Raw genomic sequence first — 22,769 nt, 5'->3', positions numbered from 1 at the left:
TTCAACAAACGCGTCTTAACACAGCGAAGAACCAAAGTAGTGGTTCAAAGTGTTTCCACACATGAAACTCATTATCACTCATTACCCAGGCCCTACTCTACTGAACAAATGTGATAAACAACATCAGTGTGTTACTCCACCATGGCTGAGTTGGACGAGCTGTTGGTTTTCATTTGAGCAGATAGGAAACATGTTGAGCCTTTTTCTTTCAGAAAACCTTGGAGTGGATTTCCCAAGTTTCATAACTTCTATCCTGACCCAAACCACCGGCTCTGGACTTTCTTTGCCACACCGGACCTCAGAACCGCCTCTGCGTCAGTATATGCTCTTTAGTTGGCAGTACTTGATCAAGTTACTTCTTACTCACTGCTGTCCTGTCATAGGTTTACTATTTGTATCCCAGAACTAACAAATCGTATTTATATGAATGTGAATAATGTGTGTGTAAATGTATAGATTTGTATATATTCAATATTTAACGACAATCCAATTACTTTCTTAGTTTTTATTCAAGGTTTCCTAAACATTCAGACTAATCTATTAAGGACCAGAAAATGCTTTTGGATTTGGCCAGGTGAATAACTGGGCTTAGGTTTGATGTGTTAAATTTCAAAAGTGGTAAGATATACGATTGTACCTATTTTATGGATTTATATTTATTTATACCAAATTGTAACTAACCTTTTAATTCGGTGTCTGCTCAATTTGTTTGCTTTGATCTGGTTTAAGTGACCAGTTATTCATTTTCTAAAGAAGTATGTGGATGAAACACAACTGATGAACTACTGAGTTTGGAAGTTTGTATTTTGTGTAAATCAAGATTCTAAAGCAATAACTGAGCTAACGTTGATTATAGGGTTAGGGTTAGTCTAAGTCTTATGAAAACCTGGATATAGTTTGACATAAGGCCAACTACCATTGTGTCATAAAACGCACACAGTTTTTAGAATGAACACAAAATATTCACCCCAAAGAATGGTGTCGGTAAAGACGTAAGAGTTTCAGTTTTTATTCAATTTAATCTTTAATCAGTAGTTACAATGTAAAATGTACACATGTCAATATATACAGACTCGGCAGTTAAATCACTGCATCTCCAGTATGGACAACATCTGTAAGCCGAACACACTGCAGTGTCCTCTGTCAAGATTCTCTGTTGACGAGGTCAACTTCCACCGAGTGGACGGCGGAGACGTTACAACCTGAATGTCCATTGAGCTCTGACCTCGTTGACCTCTGACCCCCTGTAGATCTGGGTCCGTCCTTAGTTCCTATACAGGGATTAACTGAGGATGGATTCTGTTATCTCAGGGAAACTAGTTTTCTGCTGAAGAGCCTCTCAATAAATCCCCCTTAGATGATGCTATGGCAGTACTGCGACAGACCGTATCTTGGTGCGTGTTGTTGGTGTGTGAACGTTGTGAAGTCAAGAGGACAAGGGAACTTATCTAAATGAAGCTGTATAGACAAGATCTACAATTCATACCCATGACAAATGTTTCGACTTCCAATATTCTGGTCCAATATCTGCAGCGATCCTTGAGGACGATAAGCCAATCGCTCTGTCCCAGCAGACCAACCTCATCAGCTTAACCACATGTTCACGGTGTTTCAGCCAGCATCTGGATGCTGTTGGGGTGCAGGTTTCATGACAGACAGGGGCAGAGAACCAATCAGGTGTTGTTTAGCCCCCGAAAGAAAACATTTTCAAAACACAACTTAAGAGACGAAGATAAGAAACTCTATCCTGTGTTTCCACACTACGGTTTGAGAAACATTGTTCTGTTTGTTTCCCCTGTACAGCATAAAGTTTTAGGTAGCAGCTAGTTGCTTTATTTCTTTGTGCATTTTTTGAGCTCCTGAACTGCAGCTTAAAACCAGAGTCAAGGTGAGGCTGGTGAGTGCTAAGACGAAGAAAGATATTTAACAAGGTTGGCGGTCCTGAAGTGCTTTCAATACATGCTCTTCAAGTCCTGCCGGCGGGTCTCCTCCTGGCTCAACATGGACTGAGTAGAACGAGGTCGGGTCAGGACCCAAGGTGTCGTCCTGATAGTGGGGAACACCTGCAGCCAAAACACAGAGACACCGGTGTCATGGTTACCAGGCATTCAGAGCTCCCAGCCCTTCCTCTTAAGACCCCTACCCCTCCTTCCCTCCATCCAAAAGGAAATAATATTAAAAAAAAAAATCTGTTTGTATTTAAACACGACTCATAAATAATGTATTCCATCAATCTACAGCAACGGCTCCATGACAACCATTAGACCATATAAAGAATCAAATATTTATTGAGCAAACACAATTGTTTTACGAAACTGATTGAATAGAGTACATCTAAACAGATCTCAACTGAGACATTGCTTTAGTAGTATGAAGCCCTGGTTACCTGGGAGAAGGTGTTCCACCGGTCATATGGCCTTGTTCCCGCTCTCTGTGGAGACAAACGGGGGCGTTACCTTTGGTCATCATCGCACCACTGACCACAATGGACGGAGGCCCAGAGGCGGCCAACCAACTGCCTAGGACAACCTCCCTACATCTGTGATGAAGTGTCTTAAACAGGATGGGCTGTCCACCTTCTACACTGTAGGAGGACATCACAATGTACTGCCCTTAATCTGTGGCGTTTGCATTTGTACTGTGCTTTTTGCAGTTGCGTTTTGCGGTCATGGTGCTGTTTTTTTGGCTCTGGAAAGGGTTTTCGGAAAGTCAGTTCAATCAACACTTCACTGTAGAACGTGGTGGTCAAAACATAAAAGGTTTTCTATGAAGGCACCATCAGTATAAGATGGACCAGTGAGGTAGTGGACCTGGTGGTGTTTCTGGACTAAAGGCCCTTTTGAATTATTCATACGTTTGATTGTTTTGAAGGATCTGGGCTTTGCTTGTGTGCATTCATTTGTATGCCCTCACAGACGGTGCTTATTCGTTTTCCACACTCTCACGTGTCTCAATCTCTGGTCAGTGCTCCTTTGTAGTCGGTCAGTCCCTAGCTTTGACCTCACTCACTCACTCACTCACTCACTCACTCAAACAGGGTTTGCCTTGATGCACTCTCGGTCGGTTAGCTCAAAGCGCTAACAGGTCTGGTCCTGATGATAGTGCTAACAGAGCTAGCAGGTCTGGTCCTGATGATAGCACTAACATGTCTGGTCCTGATGATAGTGCTAACAGAGCTAGCAGGTCTGGTCCTGATGATAGCACTAACAGGTCTGGTCCTGATGATAGAGCTAACAGAGCTAGCAGGTCTGGTCCTGATGATAGCACTAACAGGTCTGGTCCTGATGATAGCACTAACAGGTCTGGTCCTGATGATAGCACTAACAGGTCTGGTGCTGATGATAGAGGAAAGGAGAGGGTGGAGGCAGAGGGTAGAGGAGAGGAGGGTGGATGAGGGGAAGGAGAAGGTTGTGGAGAGTGGAGGGATACCAGGAGGTGGCTGAAAGGAGAGGAGATGGAGGTTGAGGGGTGGAGAGAGGGAGGTGGGGGAGGAGGGAGAAGGGAGGTGGTGGAGGAAGGTGAGGGAGGAGGGTGAGGGAGGTGGGGGAGGAGGGGGAGGGAGGTGGTGGAGGAGGGTGAGGGAGGTGGGGGAGGAGGTGTTGGAGGAGGGTGAAGGAGGGTGAGGGAGGAGGTGGTGGAGGAGGGTGAGGGAGGTGGGGGAGGAGGGAGAAGGGAGGTGGTGGAGGAGGAGGGGGAGGGAGGTGGTGGAGCAGGATGAAAGAGGAGGTGTGCGAAGGAGCAGGCCAGATGAGAAGAGGACGTGGTTGTAGAAAGGAGGAGGAGGCGGAGCTGGACGGAGGATGTGACAGACAGGCGGAGGAGCTGCCTCATGAACTCACTCTCTCCCAGCAGGTCCTCGGACATGAGGCTGTCCTGGCGGTTTCCCAGCACGAAGGCGAGGAAGGCGAGGATGAGGGCGTCCATGATGCCCATGATGGCCAGGATGTAGGCCCAGCGCACGGAGCACGCCCCCAGGGTGTACTTATCCGTCTGCTCGCCGCACATGCGCTTCACCTCGTCGCTGTCCCAGCCATCGGGGTAGATCATGCAGCCCAGGATCAGACAGGTACCTGGGGGGCGAGGGAGCGGCACGGGGAAGGCAAGGGTGGAGGTGAAAGAGAAGGAGAAGAACAGGCCATGAGAAGACAGGTATTATATCCTACCGAGGGGTCCTGAGATCGGCCATCTTGTCCACGCCCATCCGGGACCAAACAAGGCTCTATGGACGGCCATCGTTACCTGGAACTTTCCACCAACCGATTGCTCATTCTGAATCACGAGTGTGCATTCGTTTATAACCCAAAGGGAACGCAATGGGGGAAAATACACAAATTGCGAAAGAGTCCTTTGAGACGTTTTTAGATTTGGAGAACCAATCGCCACTGCAGATTGTGTTCTTATGTTGGCCCGTGCCACTGTGGGGAGGTGGATGTGGTGCGTCACGTCTCTGCATCATTATAAGAACATTACTGTGTTACACCAGCATGTCAGCCTGGGGACTGAAGTCATGAACCTGCTGGGAACAGAAGAGGAGAGAGGAATATTAATGGGAGTATGTGGGCCGAGAGAAACAGACGGGGAGAGAGTCAGATGGAGAGAGAGACATAGCATGCCGCATTATGTTGGAGGAGAGTAGTAGAGAGTACACGTCACCGGGGTGTATATGGGAACTGGGCTGTCTGCACTGTCTTCATTATCTGGATGTCTGACACGCACGCACACACAAGGGCACACACACACACACACACACACACACACACACACACACACACACACAAACACACCAGGCCAATCAGTGTCACGATGACGTCTTAGAGGTCTGTTTCTGGTTGGAGGGCTGTCAAAAGAGAGAGTGTGTGTGGGGGGGTCATGAATAGGGCTAACAGCCTAAGTGGGAGATAATCCAAGGAAGCGACACATCCTTTAAGGGTCCTCCCTCTTGGCCCACACAGCCTCCATCCATTCCCTCCATATCATCCAGACTCTCACTTCTCCCTATAGAAGAGAATCATGGATATACCATTGGCCGTGTATTCTACTGAGCAGGCCTGACACATATCAACACATACATGTGGTAGATATGAGGTCTGACCACCAGTACCTCTGGCTCGGTGGAACCCACAGAGCCAGAACCGAGCAGCCACTGCTGTATATTGGATGGAGATGGAGAGAGAACGGGACAGCGATAGAAGGACTTCAGAGATACTGATGATGATGGGTTGTAGCGTTTTATGAGGTCTAGTCAGAGGTACCCTGCAGCCAGCTCTACTGAGCCCGCTCACCCTCAGTATTGAGCACTGTTAATACTGCCATTGATCCCACTAACGACGCTCATCATAGCGGTGATCACATTAATAATACACCAGTGAATATGTCACACCTGCAGGGCAGGCACTTCATCCAACCTTCTGCCAGAGGGACTTCTTATTTGGCTTTAGGCTAATGTTTTATGGAATATATTCTCCCCTCCCTTATCTGATATCCACATTAGATCAGAGAAGGATTTAAACATGCGATTTATTAAAAGATGGTTTCTTTTCAAGCCCCTTTTCAAGACAACAGAGTGAGAGATGTATTTAGATGTCGATTGACCGGCCCCTTCTGCCCCCACCCTCGATCTGTTCTGCTGCTGCTCCTGGGTGAACGGGGGGCCCTGGTTCCTCACATCGGATCAGATACGAGCTGCCGTCCATTAGCCCTCCTTGTTGAGATGCCCTCTGTCCCGTGGTGTCCACGCCCTGCTGCTGGCTTCCCCTCCACACACTAGTGGACCAAATCAGCCACACAAGTCCCTGGCATCTCCATGTCTATCATGCTCCACTGGCCCCTTATTCAACTCTATAAAGTCCTTCTGCTGACTAGACTGCTCGTCTCACCAGTTCAGCTCAATGAGGCGTTGGCGCTCTGTGTGTGGGAGGCACCGGTCCTCATGACGTCCCGGGGCTGTGCGTCGTGGCGTGTTTGTGTTTAAGTCATCGACCGCATAACGGCGCCCTAACCCCATTGGCAGCACACCGCTACCACGCCATCGCACATAGTCTCCGCCATAAATCTTCACGGAGCTTTCCTCCACACAATGCCTCACGGGAGATCAGAGAGGAACTATGACGATGTCTCTCTTTCCATCTCACAATTGTGTTTAATGAGATCCAGCCTCGGACTTAGCAGTTGCCCATCGATCTTAATAAATTATTGTTGAGATGCGAGAGCATCCACTCTGATTAGTTAAATGCTTGTTGTCTTCCTTCAGCGGATTCTTTCCTCCCGACGTGGCGTCCGATATCATAAACCACCATCTGTTTGTTTGCAGCGCTATGTCATGTCCCAGACGCCGAGCATTTTGAGGAGAGAGTCTGAGCTGACCTCATCCCTGGCCTTGATATTACGTACCCAACGGATCATGGCGCGGCCGTTGCGTCAGAGGTGATTTAGAGTGGCAGGCTGCATAAGCCAACGACTAGTGTTCAGCAGAGCCCTCCTCTCTGACAGCTAACGGCTCAACACTGTTCAGTCACAGGACTCATCCTTAGAGGTTATGAAAGACGGTGCGATTCCCACAGTTTCCCTTGGGCTTGCATCGTAACGGGAGACTTGACGTCCCTGACATATGCAGAAATACACGGTTGAAATGTGCATGTGTTTTTAATTTAAGCGTTGACGCAGTTTTCCCAGGGAAAAGCTGCAGCTACGCTTCAGCCCCCTGCGTCAAATCCCCCCCCCCCTCCCCATGGCTACATCCTGCTCTCTTCAACATGACCAGCTGTCCTCCGTAGTTCAGCATGCAGCACAGCGTGTTCACCCTCCCTCACTTCCCCTCCTCTCTACCTGACCACCACATGGTCCCGGGCTCCGGGCCAAAGCCTCTGCGCCTGTTATTTCTATATTAATCTCTCCGTGAGAGAGAGAGGATAACAGTAAAGAGAGAGAGTATGAAGGAAGGGAGGGAGGGAAGGGGAGAGGGAGATGCATCATGCCGCTTCGGTAGAGTTGTTTTAAAGATGTGTGTTTGCATGCGTGAACATTGTTGTGTGATGAATTGCATGTGCACCATGTGTGCGTTCATGTGAGGAAGGGGGGTTGTGGGATGGAGGAGGGTTGCATAAACAGGAGGAGATACATCAGCAGAATACCAATACACCTCCTCTGAGACATGGAGTAGAGAGAGAGAGAGAGAGAGAGAGAGAGAGAGAGAGAGAGAGAGAGAGAGAGAGAGAGAGAGAGAGAGAGAGAGAGAGAGAGAGAGAGAGAGAGAGAGAGAGAGAGAGAGAGAGAGAGAGAGAGAGAGAGAGAGAACCACTGAACCACTTCAAAGACTTTGAGATGCCCGTTAAGTTGCACATTCAAACTCAGGGAAGAGGAGTTAGTAATGAATGAATGAAAGAACAGCACAGTACAGAGCAACAGAACGGACAACCACGAAATAAGGAATTTATCCTTATTTCAAAAGGAACAATTCACGAAATTGACAACAAAAACATCGAAGGGACTAAAATCGTTAGGTATTAGAGGACAGCCCCTTAGAGGGGTGGGTCGTTACATTGATTGAGGATCCCACTTACAGTCCAATCACCTTCTCTGACGCAAGCACTGGGGTCTCCTCAAGTAGAGCTGAGGAAGAACTGCACTCAGTAACACCATCAGTAAATATCATAAAGTCTTCAGAGGACAGAAATCAGACTCACTCTCTCTTCTGGTTTAATTTGGTTTGAGATGAACGAGCAGCAGTGAGTCCAGCTCCACCAGAACCTGACCCGTCCTGACTGGTAATGGGTCCATGTGGGCTCCTCGTGCTTGCGTTGGAGATGATTGCTCAGGAACCCCTAGCAGGTCGTTTGGGGAGCCCCTTGGCAAGTCAGATTTGCAGAATGATATCCAATCCCTTCTGTGTACTGGTTCTTAATGGTTTAGTCTCATAAGGAATTGTTCACTCATATTTTGTTCACCACTGAGAGAGAACGAAGCAGACGGGGCAGGAAAGGGGGTACCAATTGTAATTTTTTCTTGACGCTGAATCACCATGGTACCACATTCTTTCCGCTCAATAGGAGGGGGTAGACAACAAAAAAACTGAAAAGTCCTGCGACACACTATAATCCTGCCACCACCACCACCACCATCATGCCCACTTTAACACCATCTTAACCACCAACGACCACCTCGCGCACCACCTCCATCAATACCAATACCATCCCCACTTTAACACCATCTTAATTACCAACCACCTCCGTCACCAACCCTACTACCATCCCCGATTCAACGCCACCAACCACCTCGACTACCATCTTTCTGAATTTACCCTGCCTCACTGTGAGACGCTGTGCCAGGGTTTTGTAAGGAGTGTCTTCTCCTTACGTCTGTCTTTCTCACTTTATGTTTCTTAACGATTAACACTTTTGCTTTTGCTTTTACTCCATACTTTAGTGTTTGAGGCTGGACTCCGAGGGTTCCCTCGACGCTCGCACCTTGGTTCCAAGGTTCCTCCTCCATATCTGATTGAAAGGTTTCTCTCTGCCCCCCTATCTTCCGACTTTCTGTAAAGGAAGGAGAGTAGGCCCTCTCCCTTTCTCTCCTCAGCAGTACTGACTTAACAGACACATACTCCGTCGACTCCCTCCACCAGACAATAATAGAGCATAACATCCCAATTACCAACTAAGAGAGACGCATTCAAAACGCATGCCCCAAATACCCCGAAAGCCCACTGGTGGCCGGTCTCGTTACATAACGACCCACTAGTGGTGGTTCTCGTTACATAACGCCCCGGGGCCCGGCGTGGCTCTGCAGCAGGAGGTGCTGAGGGAACTGTTATCTAACCGGGTGTCCCCTGTGTGTCTGACCAGCTCCCCGCCGCCGTTCTCTGTGTGCAGCTGCAGGTCGCCGTGGTGACAGAGACTCCAGCCCGGACCAGAGCCCAGGTGGGCGTCGGGCCCCGGTACAACGGGAAGCAGAATCCACCCTGCACGTAATTACCATGGAGACGCACCGAGCCTGTGGGTAGTCCATTCCCAGGGTGCACCTCTCCACACACACACACACACACACACACACACACACACACACACACACACACACACACACACACACACACACACACACACACACACACACACACACACACACACACACACACACACACACAAACAAACACTCCATCGTCCTGAGGACCCTTCCTCTACCCTGGAAGAGCGAGTGATTCTGCAAGCCAGCGATGGCTGTTTCCATGGCAACCGCAGAATCCAAGCAGAACACTTCGGGAGGGAGAGTGATCAACTGCGGTGGCTCTCTCTCTCTCACTCCCTCTGTCTACCTGTCTATATCACTCTCTCTTCAACCCAACCAGTCTCTCTCCCTCTGTCTACCTGTCTCTCTATCATTCTCATTCTACCTTTATATACCTCTCTCTATCATTCTCTCTCTGCCTTTATATACCTCTCTCATCACTCTCTATCTCTCTCTCTCTCTGTAACCCGCCCCAGAGCTCTTTACTCATAGCGTCCGCCAATGCACATTTCTTTATAGCCACAGAAAGATCTGAATATGATAAAACATTTCTTTCCATCTGTAACAGTGCCTCAAACTTAAAAACCACCAAACAGTCTGCAAACTGTAGTTACAAACTGTCTGCAAACTGTGGTTAAAAACAGTCCGCAAACTGTGGTTACAAAAAGTCTGTAAACTGTGTTTACAAACAGTCTGTAAACTGTGGTTACAAACAGTCCGCAAACTGTGGTTACAAACAGTCTGCTAACTGTGGTTACAAACAGTCCGCAAACTGTGGTAACAAACAGTCTGCAAACTGTGGTTACAAACAGTCTGCAAACTGTGGTTACAAACAGTCTGTAAACTGTGGTTACAAACAGTCTCCAAACTGTGGTTACAAACATTCTGCAAACTGTGTGGTTACAAACAGTCTGCAAACTGTGGTTACAAACAGTCTGCAAACTGTGGTTATAAACAGTCTGCAAACTGTGGTTACAAACAGTCTGTAAACTGTGGTTACAAACAGTCCACAAACTGGCAGCAGTCAACTGCGTAGCCCCTGCATGAGGGTCATGATTGCGCTAAAAAGAAAAAGTGGTTACTAACGGCATCTATAAATATAAATATGTCTTATATAATCCCAGAACAGATCAGTTTGATGGCTCTGTCTGCACTTCAATCCTGTAGGAACATGCAGGCTGTTTAGACTATTTTAAGAGCTGTTCTCTACCGTGACCTGGTGGGATGGGGGTTGTTTCATTTTATGGCCCGCAGAGGAAGCTAGTGGATGAGCGTGTCCTACATGACAGCAATGGGCTCCGACTGGGACCTTTCCCTCCAGAGGCCACATAAAACAGGGATGTTACTAACTGCCACTGACCGGACAATGAGGACAAACAGCTTTGACATAACATTATAACATCTGTGGCTACACTATAGCTAGAAGCTAGAGGGCTAGGAATGCAGGTCAAGCTAAAAATAGGCTGAAACCAGGCTAAACATTTGGACTGTGCTAACAGTTAGAATTTAGCTACCGGTTAGGATTTGGCTAACAATAAGGAGTGTGCTAAGTGGCTACTGCTAAGCTAATAGTTAGGACTGTGTGAAATGGCTAGAACCAGCTAGGACAGCTGGCGTAGGCTGAAAGCTGGGTTGAGCTTGGGTTGTCCTGTATGATGTGTGCATGACCACGGAAAAGCTGCATGACCTATACAACTATTTTGAATTCCACATCATCATTTACCCTTTAAACATGGCAGATGCCCAAGGCAGGTGCCTCGCTGATGGATGGCCGAGCCCTTACTTAATGGTTGTTGTCTCTTCAACATAACATCCCATGTCATCATCCTTCATTCACAGTGTCTCAAACAGGGTAAATACACTCGGTCATTCCACAGACATATATTTAATTAAACATCTTAAACTGCCCCAGCCATTACACTTTCTACTGAAGAGGAAGATTCACATCTAGGTGTAGTTTCCAAATCCTTTATCACAAATAGACCACTAGGCCAAGATGGTCAATCAGAGGATATGTTAACCACCAGCCCCATTCTGCTACAAGGTGGACCCTCACTACCCTCACTACAATAAAACACATGACGAGGACGGTCGTACCAGAGCCCATCCAATCGTTAACCTGTTCTCTGGGTTATGCAAAACAAAAAGGTCAAACCCCCGTATTACCTATTGGGTTACCGTGACTTGAATAAGCCAATCATAACCTACCTACTACCTCTCTCAGTTGATCAACATGTGACACCTGATTGAGACTGGCACACAGACCACTCGGTCTTCAAGGATCTATTGTTTAACTGATAAATGAAAGAGGGCCATTTAAGTCCAAACCTGGACAGTTGTTCCTATGTTTGGTTAATCCATATCCTCTCTTCTTCTTTTGTCGCCTTCTCTGAGGCTCTCTGCCTTTCGGTCGTGTATCATGTGCTCTTCTATCTGCTCTTCTATTTCTCTTGGTTTTGTAATCCAAACCCACCACGTCCTCCACTTCCTGTGGTACTCGTGAAGGCTCTTCACAAAAGGTGGGCGAAGATGAGTGTGGTTGCTGCTCATATTCCATGGTTCTCAGTCTGATGCTGCCATTCTTCTTGCTGTCCACATCCTGGTGGTTTGTGAGTTGGGTCATATCCAGTTGTAAAGAGTTGTCTGAGTACTTGCCACACGGCTGGTCTTAAGGTGTTGGATGGGGCTTAGATGTTTGTCATGAGCCCTAATTGTTTGATGTCCTGGTTGTTAGTGGTTCAATTTTGGATATCCATGATGAGCCGCCATCTTGTGTTCTTGGAAGTTCACAAAGTAAACCGTGTAGGTCAGTATTGCCCCACGAAAAGTACGGAACGACTGGATCGTTGGACCCAGGTTTGGGCAGAAGTTGGATCGGGGCCATGTGGGCGAATTCTTTACCTCTTTACCTTTGATGTGCTCTATCCATTGGTCTGGTCTGGTGCTGTATCTTTGTTTTTGTTTTAAAATCTTTAGCCTTGCCAGTGCCTGTTCCTCCTCTTCTACTGCTATGGTGCTGCGGTGGCTAATGACTGGTAGTATTTCTGGTGTCATGTTTGTTAGTCTCTTGTACATGACTGCTTCAGAGCTTTGTCTTCTGTTTTTGTTTCTTCTGTTGGCCAATATGTAATCCAATGAATAGGTAATTGGAACCACCAATCGTGGTTCTTAGCGCTTGGCCCATGGGTAGGGGATGAAGGGTAAACCCTATTAACTGTTACAGGAATTAGTACTTTCTTTTTAAGTAGAAGTGGTGGAGAATTGATGAGCTGGATAAGATAAGATACGAAGAAAACAGAGGAAAGATTCTGATTTTTTTTTTTAGAAAGGAAGATAATTAGTAAGGAGATAAGAGGAAGGAAAACAATCAAGCCAGTGTATGATTCATTGGTGCTTGGTGATCACAAAGATAAACCCAGATGGGAAATCCATACACCCTGCTCCTCCTCCCAGCTCCTCCAGAACCACTACTACATCAAGGTTCCCCTGAGGATCACCTACTCCAGAACCAAAACCATTCAAGATGCTGAACCCAAAGGGCATCTACAGTATATATATATATATATATATATATATATATATATATATATATATATATATATATATAATATTCAAAGTAAATTAAACAGTTGTCCAAGGCTTTGAGAGTTTTTTTTGCAGTCAATAATGTTGATTTTGACCTCACACTGGTCTCCTGTGAGAATTGAGTATCATTTTCTTATTTCTATCTGAGACTAGCTCGCTCATTAGGGCACCAGTTCGGGTTAACCCTTAACTCAGAACAATTAAACATTTCAAACTTCGGCCACTGTATCATTCTCCATGAGAAAACCATCCTGTCTATTTCTGAGTAATCCCCAAACCCCGACCCCATCAACACCTCTCAACACACTAACTCATTCTGCTGTCGTTTTCTAGCACTCTCTGGGGACTAATGGAGATGTAGCTCTTTGATTGATCTTGCTCTTGATCCAAACAGAAGGCATCGACCCATCTCATTCACCCGATGAGAACCATAGGTCCTCTGTTACGGCTACCATCTACTGATGTTACATTTACTTCCTTTATTCTATTCACTGTAAGTCGCTGTGGATAAAAGCATCTGCTTTTGGCAAGGGCCTAGGAAACCTTATTAAGGTGGGGGGGACAGCCTAGGACAGATGCATATATCTATCGATATTATATGTGCCAACGTTTTCAATGAAACATTGGATTTAAAAGTGGGGGTGACCAAAACAGGATTTCTGAGGAGGTAGGGGATCCCCTAGAGTAGCCTTTGCCCATTGGTTTTATCTGAAGGGAATGAGGGTAATTCAGACATGTCATAAGGTCACCTTGCTTAGGGAGGCCTACAGGGTAGGCTGTTGACATTGGGATGATCGAACCCAGAACTTCTGGGTTCGATCATCCAGAACCTTTCAGCTTGGGTTCAAACGAGCTAGCCAGACTAGACTGAAATCTGTGCTGTGTGTGTGTTCCCCATCTGCGATGCGATTAGGTAGGGGGAAGGTATGTTGGTCTGGGAAGGTCCCGTCTAGCCAACCGTCGAATCAGCTCATCCCCCCGGCCACCACCTCGACCCTAATTCTCTGGGCAACACTAATGCCATGACTTAATTCTGAGGAGAGACGGGATCATCTTTAATGAGCCGAGGGCTGACCTCGAGGGGACAAAAAGCCCACACTTTGCTGTTCTTTCTTTGGACTGAAGAGACTCTGGCTGTAGTAGCTAGGGAAGAGGAAGACAGGGTCTGGATCGAATGATACTGGTGATTAAAAGAGGATTTTTGCAGTGGAGCAAGGTCACTTATGAATGAAGAATGTGTTTTGATCACTGCCTAAAAGGAAAGAGACAACAATGATAGTAAGATGTTTTCATCCAAAGCAGGGAATTCAGAAACGTCATTATACTTATAGGGGTTAGATGGTGGACATTGGGTTCTTAACTCATAACCTTCAAGGTAAAGTCAAAAACCCTAACAACTTGACTATTGTTCGATCAACTAGCACCAGCTGGTGACGGCAAAGCAGTTACCAGCTTGTTATTGTAAAAAGTCTAGGGGTGAAAAATAAAGTTACATCCATAAAGTCACAGCAAAAGAAAAGGCAGACAGTAATGTTTCTATCCTTGGGGACAGGCTCGAGATCCTGGGGATTATCACTTAGTCGTGCTGGGGGATTTGTCAGTGATCCCATACACAATGAAAGTAAGCAAGAGGGTTATTCAGTGACGCTCCCTTGAGGATTAGATAACACAATAGGACAAGGCAGCAGCAGATACACCAGTGTTTTCTGCATGACGGAAATAACACACCCACCAGCAGCTGAACCACTGAATTCCGCCGCATTCCCTGATTCATAATCAGGTCCAATTCAAGTTCATTCGTAGACCTGATCTACATACAAAAAGTCAAATTCTACAAACACACACATAGCGGTCTCCCTTGTCTCCCTCTATCTCTCTCTCTCTCTCTCTCTCTCTCTCTCTCTCTCTCTTCTCCCCCCCCTGTGTATCCGCTTTGCAGCATGTCCGTGAACATAGCGAGCCGCTGCCGTTCTCCCAACATCCTCCGTGGCGTGCTAAATAGAAGCTGATTAGCTGTAAGAAAACAGCGGGGTTAGCACCGCATAGCTCCATCGGCCTGCAGGACTGCGTCCGCACTGGGGCCCTCATTATCTCCCATCTCACGCCTCCCGGCTTCACCTTGGAGCCAGCCAACTCCTGCTGTTGCAAACTCCTTTAAAGGAGAATCTATAAATACACATTGCTGTAGAAGTCAAAACATGCACACACATGGAAGCCCTGCCTCCGTGAGTCCACCTCATGGGACGTGTGGGACACTCTGGGTGGGTGGTGGTCACAGCCTGATTCAGAGACTTGTGGTAGGGTGCTCTCTGGAAAAGATCCCACTCGAACGAAGATCTGGTGTAGATGAGCTGTTGTTTAGTATGTTCCATCCTGTTAGCATTTAATGCAAATAAAAAAAGCAATTTGCAAAAAAAGCTCTGCAGATAGACTGCAGAAATTGGGGAGTCGCACCCTAAACAACATGACTATCCTGACCCCAGCTCCCTCTAAAACATCCCATATGGGTTGGCAAACTCAGTCAGGTGCTGCTGTGTTTTGTTGGCCTGTAGCTCTATATTTCCCCTGTTGATGGGAAACTCTATCGACCATCTCATCTTTTTGTCTATTGGGCCGAAGGCTATTAGACTTTTGGAGGACTTTGAAGGACACCGGATAGTGGACATCATTAGGCAGGCTGCCTGTTCCTCATCTCTAACTAATCTCTCGCTCTTTATGAGCTTTCTCGCTTTCTGTTCCCCAAGCTAATGATAATCAAACCTGCCAGTCACACTTTAGCTCTCTAAGTACCCTGTGACTCTCCAATCAGACATGTCAGTCTTGTTTTACCTCAAACCGGTTCTCGTTAGACTCCTGGATCCTATCTGCCTATCACACCACTTTTAATTAGCAAACCCGATATCAACCACAGTATCTGGTCCATTCGCCAATTGGTAAATTTCAAAAACACGATTTTGACGACAACCAATTATTTGTATTTATTTCCAGCTTGAGTCTAAATAAGCTACCATTAAATACCTATCGGCGAACCAGTGGTGCTCATTAGCCCAACCCAGAATAGCTTCTGGACTGTTATGGAATGCAATCCCAGGTGGCTTTACAACTATGGCAGCTACCCCAATCTTAGCTGGGGCATCTTAGTAACAGCTGGCAGCTGACAGGCAAATAAATAGCTAGCTGAAAACGCATGGCCTACATTATTATTCTGCTTGTCTGCACAACGCATGATGCATCCTAATGTGTGTTGCACCTGTGTACATCCTGCTAATGTTATTATTCTGCAGGTCTCTCAACAATCCATGCACATTCTCATGGAGATGTGTGCACCTCCATGTTGTGTATGTGCACCTCCAGGTTGTGTGCGTGTGTGCACCTCCTCCATATTGTGTGTGTGTGTGTGTGTGTGTGTGTGTTTGCACCTCCTCCATATTGTGTGTGTGTGTGTGTGTGTGTGTGTGTGTGTGTGTGTGTGTGTGTGTGTGTGTGTGTGTGTGTGTGTGTGTGTGTGTGTGTGTGTGTGTGTGTGTGTGTGTGTGTGTGTGTGTGTGTGTTTTGGTGCACCTCCTCCACATTGTTTGTGCGTGTGTGTGTGTGTGAGAACCAACTCCCTATTGGGTTGTGGACCCGTTTGGTTCAGGATACTCTCGGAGCAGGATCTAAAGAGACACATTTGATACATAAAAGAGGAGTGGTGCGCACATCCAAAGGTAATCCACAGGTGCTAGACAATAGTGTTGAATAAAAGAAAAAGGAGGGTCTGCGCACTGAAAATAGCTTGTTGTTAATGTTCAAAGTTAAATGTAAATTAAAACATTAACAACATCAACATTAATGACACGTCAGACTAATGTCTGACGTGCTATGTCCCTGTTATGCGTTGCATGTAAATGTGGCGTGTGATGTATCTTGTCCCTGTTACATGTTACATGTGCTGCAGAACAGGAACCTGCTGGAAATCAGCTATTTCACTGAGACAGGCCCGTTTTAAATTGTAACTTTGTTACTCTCAATACTTTCCTGTATAATAAATATAAAATAAAACAAAATAAATAAATAACATTATCAAAGTAGTTTTGAATAGGTTCAGCGTGGAGCTTGCTGAAGTGCAGGTGGACGCTCTGTTCAAAGACATCCAGAACTTTGACCGCCCTTTAAGATGCTGAGTTGAATGCGTGCTAATGCGGTGTTAATGCATCCTAATGCTTTTATCTTCATACCCACCACACATCAATGGGTATGCGCAGACGTGGCTGAACTTTACAATCAGAATTGAGCCTTTAATGTTTTTTTGTTTTTGATGGTGAAAGAAAGGTTGGCCAGCATTGCAGTTGGGAACTGCTGATCTCAGCAGTAGTCTAATGTGCATTAGAGAATAGAGTGTAGCCAGGAGCTGCCTTGTGTTGGCATATTCCTTTCACAATGGGGAGGAAGGGGTGAGAGAAAGAAATTGCATGATTATTTCCCGCTACAGAATCGGCTAAAACAGGAGAGAGCAAGAGCTGGGCTGATCTCATGTGACAGCAAGTGAGTGACACCCAAAGAAAAACAAACTACCAATTATATAACTTTGCAATGGGCCATAGTGTGTGTGTGTGTGTGTGTGTGTGTGTGTGTGTGTGTGTGTGTGTGTGTGTGTGTGTGTGTGTGTGTGTGTGTGTGTGTGTGTGTGTGTGAGCGTTATATACTTAGGTAAGTTACATCATTGCAGTGCAGTAAGCCCCTCAGACTGCTATGAACTAGGTGATACCCACAACAGGCTAAGACCTGGCTGATGTCACGAATGAGCTCCCTCCCAACCACAAAGACCATGGCTTAACATAGATGACTCAAAGCTCCAACGCGTTACAATGCAACATACAGTCGATATAAAACCTGGCTGAGAGCATGCAATCACGAAAACATCAGGCCTGGATCTATTCATCTTTCATTACGATCCTGCATCAAAGCACCCGGAAATAATCATACATCATCTTTTTGAGTCTTCTGTGTCATTCAAATGGAAGATCAAATTTGCACTACTTGGCACACATGCATCTTGTGAACAAGAGAAAAATAAGGAATGAAATGCACGTGTGTGTGTGTGTGTGTGTGTGTGTGTGTGTGTGTGTGTGTGTGTGTGTGTGTGTGTCAGTTTCTGAGGGTCACATTTAGTTTTATGCTCTTTGAATGTTCCAGAGTGCGTAAATAACCGTAAAAGATTAGAGCTTGTTTAAAAAAAAAAGATTCAGCATATTAAAATATCAACACAGATCATTGGAGCATATCATGAGCACACACACACTGGCTTGTTCTTTACAAAAACACACACACCGTGCTGCAGTGTTGTGGTGGTGCATGCTTCCCTCTATATACCGACCGCTAGTTTCCGCAGCGACTCCCTAACAGATCAATGAGCCTCTGAAACCAGGCGGGCTCTTACTGACTGCAGCTAACGCTTCCCTTTCTGCATCCTCCCCACTCACGACCAGACCTTACCCGACAAACAGCCGGTAAAAGCATAGTTTACTGGAAACAAATCCTGGGCACTTTGGCTCTCTCAGTTTATAGATGTTCATGGCTGGAACGAAAATCCACCGACTTTGTTTCTCTAATAGGGTGTCTGTAGCACACAGCATGTGTGTGTGTGTGTGTCATGCCTCCATGCATGTGCAATATGCATGTTCATGAAACATGTTCTTATGTGTCTAATATTTATTTTGTGAATGTAGACACCTTAGCGACATCTAGACGGCCTACAACACAGTGTTTACCGAGCATCAAAATCAGATGGTAGATGAAAGGGCTTTTGTGCAGCTCTCACTGACTGTGTGTGTGTGTGTGTGTGTGTGTGTGTGTGTGCGTGTGTGCTTGCGTGCGTGTGTGTGTGTTATTGGTTGTCAGAGTTAGTTGGTTCATCAGCCCCAGAAAGGGTTCAGGTAAAGTCCTTCTGGTGCTGAGGCAGGAGGACGGCAAGAAAAAGAGGGCAGGAGGAGATGGAGTAAATAAGGGGCAGGTGGAGACGGAGCAAATGAGGGCCAGTTGAAGATGGAGTCAAAGAGGGGCAGATGGAGTAAATAAGGGGCAGGGGGAGAAAATTAATAAAGAGGGGCAGAGAACAGTGGGATATAGAAACAGAAGAGTAGATTCCATGTTCTTCACATTGCCCTCAAATATTCAAATCAAATTAAATTGTGATTATGCAAATGACAGACAGTGAAACATTACTGTAGCTTTCGGTGCTGGTAATTAATGTATTTTCTGTCATGTTCTCCATTTTGTATGTTTATAGTGTAGTACCAACTTGGTCTTTCAGTTGGAATTCTCTTATCTGCTTGCACATTCATCTTGTCACGTCTGTTCCTTGGCTGCCTCTGAGATAAATGTATAGTCCCTGATACAGAATATATTGTTTTTGATACCGAATATAGTCCTTGGTTTGAGGCAGATGTTTCGTTTTTGGTACCAAACATTTCTTCTTTGATAGCAAAGCTCAGGAATCGATACCAGCCATAATGGCTCTTGGAGACTCAGGACTCAAGGAGGATTTTTCAATTCAACACCAAGTTCAACAAAAGTGTATGATGAGCAAAGCCTCTTCCATATTGCCACTTACAATTCCCCTGGAATCTCTTAATAGCCAATTTCACAGTGGTCTTAACAGCGCCAACTGAACACTGGGTGTGAGTGTGGGCAGGGGGGAGGGGGGGAGCTGGATGAGGTATTGTGGTACCCTGAAAGTTTGGGATGAGTTTATGAGGAGATGAGAGGAACTAGTCACCTGGCGGCCATCTTGGTTCTTAATGAACTTTCTTCTGTAACTTTCGCATTTGTGTGTGATAAATCGTTCTGGTGTTTCTCTGTGGTTATCTCAGCTCTGTTCTGACCTCTGCTTTGAGATTCGTCTCAGACACGTTTTTTTTCCAGTGACTGGGTGAACCACAACATTAACATTTAGGGCATTCAGCGGACGCTCTTATCCAAAACAACCATACACCCCTTTCCTTGATGTGACAGGTTAAATATTGACTTCAAATTAAACATTTCCACTGCAGACCCACTGCTTGAAATGAGGTTTTCCTTAGTTGGTTGGATCAATCCCTTAGGGGAAAATACTATGGAGCAGTATGGGCAACCACAATTTGAAGCCTTGGGGAACTAACTCTAGTTTTAATGGCAGTGCTTTACCCAAAAGCAAGGGCGGAATATTAAAACTAACACAATTGGCTCTTACAATATGGAGGAAACCAGTGACTTGAAAATAACTACGATCCCAGTTCACCAGTGAACCAGCGGCTGGAGGAACTGAGTTGTCATGGTGAACGGTTGGCAAAACTAACCTACTTACTGGTGCTCAGCAGTGGAACAGGAGGAGGAGATGAAGAGTTTATAGCAGCAGAGGATGAAGTTAGACGAGGATATTGCCTGTCTCACAAGGCATTAGAAGTACAGCTTTGATCTCTGGAAAGAAGAGCAGCCCAGCCCAAACAGCCGCTCTGCAGCCTCATTATGCTGCTGGTGGTACAGGGATGTTTGCCCTGCAGGATAATCTGTTTCAAACCCTGCCAGAGTTCAGGCCTTTCATCTATTCAAGTGCTTGCGGACACATTTTTCACATCACCACTTGCTTTACTTAATACTTGGTATTCATGAAGTGTCATAATTCTGTATCGATTCGGGTAACAAACATATTAACAGGCTGGACAGTGTAGTGGCTAGGGAGTTGGACTTCCGGCCAGAGATTTTGGGTTAAATTCCCAATGTCCCCCCCAGCCTACCTGAAGACTTCCTTTTGTCAGATTCCTAAGCGCTTTACGGTCTATTTGAATTAACTGCACCTCAATTTGGATGAGGCATCTAATAAATAACTCAATAACAATAATAATAATTAGTTTTTAATGCAATTATTTTTTTATTGTTATTCGATTATTGTATACATCATTTACCTGTGATTAGATTTCTTAACCTGTATCAGTTATTTCCCGTGTATGAACCTAATAATCATAACCGCGTCAGATTTCACACCAGTGACACCTATGTTGGATGACTATAATTATCAGCTAATTCCTTAAAATAATTAAAGTTAAAGTGCGGTATAATAAGATTATAGGTGCAATTTTAGAGGAAAGAAATAGGCCCATTGAATCAAACCTTTATCTCGACCTCTTTTTCTATTGAAAGGGTTTTTCTTTAATAAAGCATTAACCTTCAGCTGAATGACATTTCAAGACTAAAGTAGAGGACGTGTGTTGCATTTCTGCTTATCTGATATATATATATAAACAAAGACATATATTGAGGGATATATAAAGGCTACATAAGTTAATATGGAACTTTGATTCTGGAATAAAATATTAATTCATTCATTCATATAGGCTAAATGTATGTTATTTGCCGAGTTGCAGGCGTGTCATTTTCGTTTGTTGAGGTTTCTGTCTCCGTAATTTCAACTGCCTTAATTTTAAACCCCTTTAAGGTCTTGGAATCAGGTAATATAAGAGAATAATGGGGGTAACAAGTGCCTATTTAAACATCTGCATCCACCTGTTAGTCCCAGTACTTTGTGACATGGCTCTGGATTGTTTTGTAACGTGTTTGGACGGACATCCACACATGATGCTCCGTGTGTCGACGTCCTGACTCCGGACCTCAACACATGATGCTCTCGTGTCAGGAGTGACCTCCATACATGATGCTCTAGTGTGGACGTCCGGACTCCAGACCTCCACACAGGATAATCCATGTGTGGAAGTTCAAGGCAAGATGCTCGATGTGTGGAGTTCCTGACTCCGCAGTGCACTAAGCGTGTATCTGATGAACCGGTGAAGCTTACCTGCCGCCAGCTGCATCCAGCCGCAGATCTTGTATACCGTGCCCGTGCGGCAGAAGAAGAAGAGCAGGAAGCAGCCGATGCAGCTCACCACCAGCATCATGGACATCCCGATGAAGAAGGACGCGGCCTTGAACGCCCCTGACGGGATGGTGTGGAGCTCCGTGAAGCTCCCCTGGCAGGTCAGCTCCCGGGTGATGCCGTTCCCGATGCAGTAGTGGAACAGGCCGAAGTACCCGGACTGCGGGCTGTCCGCGCCGTCCCCGATCCAGTAGGGCGTGATGAAGCACACCACGTTCACGATGGCGAAGATCATTGTAGAGATCGCCCACAGGACCCCGATCGCACGGGAGTTGCGCACGTAGTTTGTCTGGTAGATCTTGGCAGCCTCGGAGGCTGGGATCATGGTGGCGGGCATCCCGGGGATCATGGTGCGGGCTGAGGGGTCTCTCGGTCCCGAGCAGTCGATCTATCGATAAGACAAACCCGTCAGGTCTCCTCACGGCCCGCGTTCAGTGAACGATAGTCAGTGATGATTCTCGATGCTGACACTCTGATTTTACTGAAGTCTCTCTGTGCGCTCACCGCAGCATCACTACGCACTTCGGGGTTCCTCTCCTCTCTCTTATGGTTTCTTCTCACTTCGTGGTTCTTCTCTCTCCTTGGGGCCGTTAATCGATGAGGAGCGCGGCAGGAGAACCGACCTCAGACCAGGAGCTCGGTCTTCAGATCCCGAGGAACGAGCCTCCCGTTATCTACCATAACAACCCGCCCTACCTGAGCCGCACGCCGGGCATCAGGACGTCACGGTGACGCTGGGACCAGCCGACATGTGGGAGTCGAACCCACACCGATTTGAGAACAGAAACAAGGCCGATAAGGCGAAGAGGCAGAAAGAACCGCAGCTACAGCCTCAATAAATGAACTGATTTAAACTGGACGCTAACCGCTGCTACAGCGCGAGGACCCGCCCCTTAATCCGCCTCACGCGCTGCTTGATTGACCCGCAAAATAAACACTATTCGAATTAACGAATACGTCTACAATTTCGAAAAAGATTAGTAATGTAGCGTTATAAAATATCAAACGCCTACATAAAGCAAACATATAATTATTTTTGTTAAATGTTGCACGGTCATATGGTTCCCAACCTTAAATGTTTTGTAGGCAGACAGGTATTCGCATTTGTTGCCATGTCCTTTTGGATGTGTCATTCGAAGTATATGAGTATCTTCTTAAAACGAATATTTAAAAAAAGTTTGTGTTTGGTTTGTTCGGTAAATATGGCTGGTATCACATACAATATTATTCAGGCGTCATGACATAATTGTGATACATACATCTTGCAATAAAACTAGCTGTACATTGTATGTTTGTC

The 22,769-nt window shown here is 46.0% G+C and overlaps 1 protein-coding gene across 1 annotated transcript; it reads right to left on the bottom strand.

The window, feature by feature from the left end:
* Nucleotides 1-989: 989 nt before the first annotated feature.
* On the bottom strand, nt 990-22,644 carry lhfpl3 (LHFPL tetraspan subfamily member 3). The gene is made up of 5 exons (XM_030342167.1): nt 21,977-22,644; nt 21,395-21,860; nt 3,840-4,070; nt 2,387-2,431; nt 990-2,063 (listed from the first exon to the last, which is right to left on the bottom strand). The coding sequence occupies exons 2-4, from the start codon at nt 21,819-21,821 to the stop codon at nt 2,409-2,411; spliced, it is 681 nt and encodes a 226-aa protein (XP_030198027.1). The 5' UTR covers nt 21,822-21,860; nt 21,977-22,644; the 3' UTR covers nt 990-2,063; nt 2,387-2,408.
* Between the last annotated feature and the right edge of the window lie 125 nt (nt 22,645-22,769).

The sequence above is a fragment of the Gadus morhua genome, chromosome 19 (genome assembly GCF_902167405.1).
Source record: "Gadus morhua chromosome 19, gadMor3.0, whole genome shotgun sequence".
NCBI classification, from domain to species: Eukaryota; Metazoa; Chordata; class Actinopteri; order Gadiformes; family Gadidae; genus Gadus; species Gadus morhua.
Note: the sequence above shows the minus strand (reverse complement) of the source record. Positions and strands in the feature narration are given on the sequence as shown.

Excerpts from the sequence above, each read along its gene's own strand:
- lhfpl3 (XM_030342167.1), bottom strand. The coding sequence starts at position 21,821 with ATGATCCCCGGGATGCCCGCCACCATGATCCCAGCCTCCGAGGCTGCC. Across the intron at positions 4,071-21,394 it reads CTGGATGCAGCTGGCGGCAG|GTACCTGTCTGATCCTGGGC; the intron begins GTAAGCTTCACC and ends CTCGCCCCCCAG. Across the intron at positions 2,432-3,839 it reads CGAGGACCTGCTGGGAGAGA|AGAGCGGGAACAAGGCCATA; the intron begins GTGAGTTCATGA and ends TTGTCTCCACAG.